Source organism: Tripterygium wilfordii, chromosome 17, assembly GCF_013401445.1.
Source record: "Tripterygium wilfordii isolate XIE 37 chromosome 17, ASM1340144v1, whole genome shotgun sequence".
NCBI classification, from domain to species: Eukaryota; Viridiplantae; Streptophyta; class Magnoliopsida; order Celastrales; family Celastraceae; genus Tripterygium; species Tripterygium wilfordii.
In genome coordinates, this window is record NC_052248.1 from 12,059,927 (window position 1) to 12,068,734 (window position 8,808).

The window sequence follows — 8,808 nt, forward strand, 5'->3', positions numbered from 1 at the left end:
ACAACACCGCATCATAGTTTAAAAGTGATGCGTCAAACAGTTTTTGCGTTTCAACTCACCGCATAACATTTCTTGACAGGACTCCCAAACAACACAATTGTTCCAAATTAGAGTGAGAAAACGAGGAAGAGAAACCAACATCAGAGATGAACATCAAGAAAGAGAAGGATACCTGGCTGAATTGATTGATAGAAGAGAGAAAGGGGTTTCTTTCCTAAGAACCAAAAGCCAAATATGTTGTCGCGCCTTGCAACAAAGTATCATCGGAATTCGCGCCCCACTGAAACGGCAACTGTCAAATCCCATGTATTACTAAAACGCTGCGTTTTTGCGCGAAACCGGCGCCGTTGTCAAGTAATGATGGACTAAAACCCGAAACCAAATCTGGCCCCGACCCGAGGTTCTTAGTTCTTACGGTGTCGAATTAAAATCCTAATTTTTAACGGTTCTGTGAAATTGTAATGGCAGAGGAGACCCATGGAGCAGCAGGTAGTGGATCGGGCATCTACGGAAGATTGGCGTCTATGGACTCGCGGTGGGTCTACCAGGATGAAGACGATGCTTCCGCGATCGACGATGACGTTGACGACGATGCTGCTTATCGGATTGAGTCCGACGATGATGATGCAGCGGATCAGCGTCTAATTCGGACTGGCCCGCGCGTCGATTCCTTTGATGTGGAGGCCCTCGAGGTCCCTGGTGCTCACAGAAACGATTACGAGGTGCATTGTGTTGAAAAGTGTTATTGTATTTCAAATTATATGCATGTCTAAGCATCTTAACTGAAGGTTCTGTGAGCTTTCTGAGTTCTTCGTGTTTGGAGTAGCGTTACTGTTCTGGTTCCTGATAAACGAACTGGATTGGTTTTAGTTTGTGGATTGATGAATATTTAAGAGTGAAGTAGCTTAGTAGTAATCACATCTGACCTCATAGCCGTAACTAAATTCTATAATGGTGGGGATTTATTTAATATTCTTGGAGCTTCAATTTGAGAAGATTGGAAATAATGTGTTAAAGGGCTTCCTTGGAGTTCATTCGTGAGTTCTGTTGTGAATTTCATTGGATTTTGATTTCAGATATCTTGGATCGATTTTCCAAGAAGATGGTGACATAGGTGATGATATAGTTAATAGGATTAAAAACGGGTGGAATAAGTGGAAGAGTACATCCGGGGTATTATGATTTATGCGACTGGAGAATTCTCTTAAAGTTGAAGAGAAAATTCCATAGGTCAGCTATTTGCCCTGCAATGATGTATGGTTCCAAGTGTTGGGCTATCAAGAGACAACATATCCAAAAAAATGCATGTAGCAGAAATACGAATGCTTTGTTGGATGTGTGGTCACACTAGGAAACATAGGATAAGAAATGAGATTATTAGATCTAAGGTAGGAGTAGCACCTATTGAAGATAAGTTACGAGAAACTCGGTTAAGATGGTATGGACATGTCCAACGTACAGATAGCGGTGCGGCAGTGAGGAGAAATGAGAGAATTTTTATAGGGGAGAGTATGAGGCAGCGAGGTAGACCTAAAAAGACATGGCTTGAAGTTATAAGAAATGATATGAATTTAAGTAATGGAGAAAATAAATACATGTGGCGGATTTCCAATGATTTTCTCATAGACTCGTGTAGCCGACCTCAAACTTTTGGGATAAAAGCTCGAATGATGATGATGATGATACTTTACTTTACTAATGCTATATAGTTGTGATGGTAGAGAGTTTATACCATGTGTGTGTGCATGCTCTGCACATTTGCATCTTTGCATTGTGTTGATTTGACATTATTAATATACTATTATGGACTGCACTTCTTATTAGCTCCGCTAGGATAAAGTTAGATATCCTTAACGAATAAGAAAAGTACCAGCTGTCTTTATTGTGTTAATCTAATTGCAGGAATTTGGTGCGGGGAGAAAGATTATACTTGCTTTTCAAACCCTTGGTGTTGTCTTTGGTGATGTTGGAACAAGTCCATTGTATACCTTTGATGTGATGTTCAATAACGCGCCTATTAAGGGAGAAGAAGACGTCCTTGGTGCATTATCCCTGGTCCTATACACCTTAATCTTGATTCCCCTGGTCAAGTATGTCCTTGTCGTTCTTCGGGCTAATGACGATGGTGAAGGTATGACTATTCCCTCACCTACTCACTGGTGGCTACAGATAAATACTACTATTTTCATATGACCTATTTTATAGTTGTTGTTTAACTTTTGCAGGCGGTACATTTGCCTTGTATTCATTGATCTGCCGGAATGCTAAGGTTAGTCTTTTGCCAAATCAGCTTCCATCTGATGCCCGTATATCAAGCTTCAGACTAAAGGTGCCATCCCCTGAACTTGAGAGATCACTGAAAATCAAGGAGAGACTTGAGTCTTCGTTGACTCTGAAAAAGCTGCTTCTGATGTTAGTCCTTGCTGGTACCTCTATGGTGATAGCTGATGGGGTTGTTACACCAGCAATGTCAGGTTTGTAAGAATCATGCTCCTTAATAATTTTGTTGCTCCTGGGCAATCTACCGAATACATATTTGTACAGAAAAAAGCTGTTCCTGGCATCTTCTGTTGGCCTGTTTAAGCTCCACTGCAGATTTTTTTATCCGGTTACTTTTTAAAGCATGATCTTTCCTAATGCAATGCAGTATTGTCTGCTGTCGCTGGCCTAAAGGTTGGAGTAACTGCAATTGAACAAGGTATTATGATACTCTGTAAATGAAATCGTAAGCCATTAATTGTCTGATTTTGCAGTTTCCTGTGGTCTTCAACTTTTTTTTCCTTTGTAAAAAGTGAGTTTAATATATGACTCTTTGAATTTTAACACCGGTTTATATACTGGCTTTTGGATCTGATATTTGTCCAATGATCAGTAGTCCAGTTCAATTCCAGTCGTCAAACTTCTTATTCGTGTAGTTTTATTTCATAAATAAATGGTCTGAGAACATACATACCCCCCATATGGTCTTCTGATACACTCCACTGAGTTGCTCGGTTCAAGTTGGTAATGGATTTCTTTTTGTTCTTTTTTGTGCAGATCTAGTGGTGATGATCTCTGTTGCTTTTCTAGTAATTTTGTTCAGTGTACAGAAGTTTGGGACCAGTAAAGTGGGACTTGCTGTTGGCCCTGCTTTATTTATATGGTTTTGTTGTCTCGCTGGTGTTGGGATTTACAACCTTGTCAAATATGATGCCAGTGTCTTCAGGGCATTTAATCCAGTTCATATCTATTACTTCTTCAAAAGGAACTCAACAAAGGCCTGGTATGCCCTTGGGGGTTGTATTCTATGTGCAACAGGTAATAAAATCAGTTCAGTAAATATTATGTATAATGTATTGAACTAGTGAATTCGGTTTTTGTTTCTTTTCATGAATCAAAATGTTTTGCATCTAATGAAGGAAATGATTTCGTGTCCTGTCATTCTGAATTCTATTCTCTCTATAATCAGGATGTTGGGACTTGGGACCTTCTATGCCCATGGAATGTTGCACTAACATAATGTTGCTTTATTCCTGTGAAGTGATGCTAATGTATTAAACTGCGATATAGATGTAGTTGAAGCTTTGCAACAGTATCGTCTTTCATGCTTAAAACAGTTTTTGATATTTTATTTATTAGGAGCAAATGTAAAAAAGTGTTATCCTCTTTTAAATCTGGTGAAAAAAAAAGCATGTACGGTGTCCACTCCTCAAAAAAAAGTACCTATTCCCACTCCTTTCCCAAGTTTGTGGCTCCTATCTGGATGGGTTGGATATATGGGAAGTTTGCGTATTAGAGTATTGAATGAATCTCAATTTAACCGGGTTATGCTTGAAGGTTTATGAACTAAGCTTCGACATATATTTACCCCAGTTTTGTGCTGAAGCTTAATTTGCATGGACAATGGGAGGTCAAAAAAGGATTGATCTTTGCTTGCGTTTGCTGGTATACAGTTTCAGTCTGTATTCTGTCATGCTGATCTCTCTTGAAATGTTGGAATTTGTTGACATTTATGTGAAGAAAATTATACTGCACTGTGCGATACATTGATGGAACTAGCAAATAATGCTATTATGATAAAGTCTCATGTTGTATTCTTTCTTACCTTGTCGCTGCTGACAAACTGTATTTCAGGCTCGGAGGCAATGTTTGCAGATCTATGCTACTTTTCTGTGCATTCAGTTCAGGTAAAAAAAAATTCAAAGTACTAGTTAAAATTCATGTGGTTTTCTTCTCTTTTTTGTTGTTTGTATTGCTGTCATTGTGATAGACTGGATAGTGGTTGTTTGCAGCTTACATTTGTCTTTCTTGTCATGCCTTGCCTTCTTTTGGGTTATTTGGGTCAAGCTGCATATCTTATGAAGAACCTGTCTGGAGCGGAGCAGGTTTTCTTTTCATCCATTCCACGTAAGCTTCGTTCTTTACATCAGTGAAACTAGTTCATGCAACTCACTCAATTGTCGGCTCTTTGTAATCTACTATATCTGCCATTAGTTATTAGATGTAGCATCTGCCTTTTTTTTTATTATTATAAATGGAAAGTGATTGCTGGAATTTGTTTTGTTCGCAGGTGGTGCTTTCTGGCCTATCTTAATCATTGCTAATGTAGCTGCATTAATTGCCAGTCGGGCTATGACGACTGCTACATTTTCATGTATAAAGCAATCAACAGCACTTGGTTGTTTCCCTCGTCTTAAAATCGTTCATACATCTCGAAAATTCATGGGCCAGATCTATATTCCTGTCATGAACTGGTTTTTGCTGGTAATGTGCCTGGTGTTTGTCTGCTCCATCTCAAGCATCACTGAGATGGGAAATGCTTATGGTAGGACTCATTTTCGGTTTTATTTACATCTTTGTCTGGCATTTTTTCACTGTCTTGTTCTCCGTATACAAAGTTCTCTTAATTACTTGTCCACCGGAGCTACACATTATCCATTTTCCAATTTTACTTTTGCTTGGTCATGTGGATCCAAGCCTTACAGTCACCCAACCAACCTTTGTATCAGTTTGAATTTTAACTCAATCCTGTCCACCTTTTGGCTTTGCATGGAATCGGCAGCATTGCTTTGCACTCGTCAAAAATATAAGTATATTTGAGAAATAGGCAAAGCTGCTTTACATATGGGTATTGAAAACTTTAGATTTCGGAGTTGGAGATGCTTGACTATTGGAAGACGAAATCTGCTGCTGAAATTTCATTATGAGATCGATGCATTACATTGTTCACTTTGAGTTTTAGCTACAGCGGATGTTCTGTTTAATTTACAGCTTCTTTAAATGGAATTTTTTTATATTGAGCACATGGTCAGCCAGATTTAAGATAAAGCTCAAGACCGAGCTTGGAGTGACATAGAATTTTTTGTACCCTGTTACTGCTTGTATTTGTAATAATCTAGGGGCTCTTCCAGGTAACAAAATGTTTCAATGATTCTATGTTGATTTTTTGTTTACAGGCATCGCCGAGCTTGGAGTGATGATGATGACAACAGTTTTTGTGACAATTGTTATGCTGCTTATATGGCAGATAAACGTTGTTATTGTGCTGAGTTTTTTCATTTTTTTCCTTGGAATGGAATTGACTTTCTTCTCGTCAGTGTTGTCCAGTGTGAGAGATGGAAGTTGGATTATATTAGTCTTCGCCTTGATTATGTTTCTTATAATGTTCATCTGGAATTATGGGAGCAAGCTCAAGTATGAAACTGAAGTTAAGCAAAAGCTATCAATGGATTTGATGCGGGAACTGGGTCCCAACCTTGGGACAATTAGAGCCCCAGGCATCGGTTTGCTTTACAATGAACTGGTGAAAGGGATACCTGCAATATTTGGCCATTTTCTCACCACTCTTCCTGCAGTCCATTCTATGATCATATTTGTGTGTATAAAGTATGTTCCGGTACCTGTAGTGCCACAAAGTGAAAGGTTCCTCTTCCGGAGGGTCTGCCCAAAAGGCTACCACATATTTCGCTGTATTGCCAGGTAAGGTGCTCTGTTCCTTTAAGTTCTCCATTGTCATTGTTTGATGTGAAGTTTTTTGGGATCTACTGCATTCCCATTGGCATGCGTAATACCCTGACCATGCCCTGCTTCAACTCAAATGGCTTAATGATCCATGGAAAGCAAATTTCTTGTGAACTTAAGACTGCTATATCTGTGCATTTCATTGCCCCCACTCCCATACCTTATGGTACTATAATGTCCTCGCATGATGCTGCTTGTCGGTCGTAATTTCTTTTTCCTCACTTTTGGATTGGTTTTTGAGGTTGGGGTGTGGGGGTCATTTCACTTTTCTGTGTTGCTGCTTACAAGCTAACCACGTGACAGGTATGGCTACAAGGATGTCCGAAAAGAGAACCACCAAACATTTCAGCAATTATTAATCGAGAGCCTTGAGAAGTTCATTCGTCGAGAAGCTCTGGAACGGTCACTGGAAAGTGATGTAGATGATGATTCAGATTCTGAGGTTGACACCTCTTGCTCAAGACTTCTCATAGCTCCAAATGGAAGTTTCTATTCACTAGGTGTGCCTCTCTTAGCTGAGTACAAGGACACAGCCAATCCCATTTCAGAAGCAAGCTCCTCAGGGGAGGTGAAGGTCGAACCTTCTACAGAGTCCACAACATCTGATACAGAGCAGAGTCTTGAGAGAGAACTGTCTTTTATACGCAGGGCAAAAGAATCTGGGGTAGTTTATCTTCTTGGACACGGGGATATTAGAGCAAGGAAGGATTCCTGGTTTATTAAGAAGTTGGTTATAAACTACTTTTACGCTTTCTTGAGGAAGAACTGCAGGAGAGGGGTTGCTAATTTGAGTGTACCCCACTCACATCTTATGCAGGTGGGTATGACTTACATGGTTTAACTGTTGATATAGCAATGAAACAAGGGACTGTTGATAGTATGAAGAAAAAAGGGCAGGCTTATTTCATTGACTTTTGATACCAAAGGTTTGATACAGGCGATTGGGGTCCCGATGGGCCTCATTCTTGCATTATTCTATGTTGTCGACAATGAGCTACTCAGCCCTGCATCAAAATTCTTTCCTACGGCTGAGCACTCGAGTTTCTCCATCATCAATGTTGTATGTTCTATTAAGCAAGAAGTTTTGTAGCTTTTTGTCCCGTTGGTTGCATTTCAAGTTTTCATTGTATCGTTAATGCCAAATCAAGTTTTGTAATTACCGCAGAGATTATGTACATGTTTTTCCATTAGGCAATTCCACTTTATGTCTCTCTCCGCAGGCTATGTGACCAAAGAAGAAAATGAGACTGGATTGCTGTATGGGCTTGCTTATGATCTGTTCGTTGCCAGTGAGACAACTCTAATGAGCTTTTCTGTAGGTGCAGAAATTTATTTCTCCATCCCTTAATTTCTTTATGGGCAGGCAGTATTGTAATGTGCCTCTCGTGGCCCTTTTGATTTGCTATAAAATATTAGAGTGGCCACAGCTGCACTATCTTCGGCCTCGGATGTGAGAGACCTGCACCACACCCAACCCATCCAAAGGTGGGCATGAGACACCGGCGCCCACTACAATTGTCTAACAGCACCTCTTACCTCCACCACAAAGAAGCTCTCCAGACGCAATTTTACAAATATCAGGGTGTTAGCAAAGTCGAATTTTATTGGGAACATTAATGCATAAGATTTGATGACTATCCCTAGACTTTCATCGCATATCAATGAGCCCGATGGTTTCCATATTTGTATTGAAGTCTTCATGCTCAATTTCCATTATATATACATGATTGATGGCATCACACAATTTCATTATGCATGATTGTGTATGTTTGCAATATTATTTTGAACATGAGGTTCGAACATCCACCGAGAAAGATGAGGCGAGATATTTTAGTTAAGCGTTTTCTTTATTATTACTTTAGTTTGATACTTGTTCACATGTTTACGAAACTCTCTACCCTTTAATTTTCTGCACTTCATTCGTTATTCTTAGTTTGTTGCATTTCATCCACCAAATTTACATTTGTTTCCCTATGGATTCTACTCTGGACTCTCAGATTTTATTACTTGTCGATTATCCTAAATTTGGGGTAAGTACGCACGCACTATTTGATGTCGGTCACTGCACAGATTGTGGGTACCCACAACTCAGTAATCCTACGACTCCCACTTTTCACCGCAACATCAAATTTGGCCATGTGGGAAGGAAGATCTTATAGTTATTGATACATCATCAACTTCACTCGAAAGACACTTCATATTAACCACAGATCATACTACAAAAATAAAAAATTAAACCCAATAACGACGGGAGAAAATATTGCGAATGGTGGGTGAAAGAGCGGATGTGGTGAAGGTGATGGAAGTGGTCTCGGCTATGACTTATGAGATCAGAAGAGAGACTAGAGGTTGAAGAAAAAAAGGTTCAATACGGTGAAGGAGGCTTAGGAGAGGATGTGATGGTACTTGCCAACGGGAGATAGGATGGTGAAGGTGATGACAGTGGCCTTGCTTATGAACCCAAAAGTAATGCAAGTAGCTCAACAAACAACCACACGAAATTTCCCAAAGTAATGCTAATAGCCCAACAGACACGCTCAACAAACAACCATTGATCCACACAAAATTTATGATATGGAGCAGAGGACACGTGGAATCGAACCCTAGTAGTAATGCAAGTAGCCCAACAAACAACCATTGATCCACACGAAATTTCTAATATGGAGCGTGCAAATTTAATTTATACTTTTATTAAGTGTTGAGGATGCATGTCAATACTCCAACAATCCCTCACGGTTTTAAATATAAGATTTCTGATGTAGAGAGTGCAAAATTAATTTGTCTTACCTCAACGTGTCAATACCCAAC

General features: G+C 39.5%; 1 protein-coding gene across 1 annotated transcript; it reads left to right on the forward strand.

Annotated features, from left to right (window-relative positions):
• The first annotated feature begins 311 nt into the window (after positions 1-311).
• LOC119982590 (potassium transporter 7-like) lies at positions 312-7,216 on the forward strand. Its single transcript, XM_038826059.1, has 10 exons — positions 312-722; positions 1,903-2,131; positions 2,226-2,474; positions 2,648-2,698; positions 3,037-3,297; positions 4,114-4,166; positions 4,272-4,386; positions 4,550-4,804; positions 5,436-5,958; positions 6,304-7,216. The coding sequence occupies exons 1-10, from the start codon at positions 462-464 to the stop codon at positions 6,839-6,841; spliced, it is 2,535 nt and encodes an 844-aa protein (XP_038681987.1). The 5' UTR covers positions 312-461; the 3' UTR covers positions 6,842-7,216.
• Positions 7,217-8,808: the final 1,592 nt, after the last annotated feature.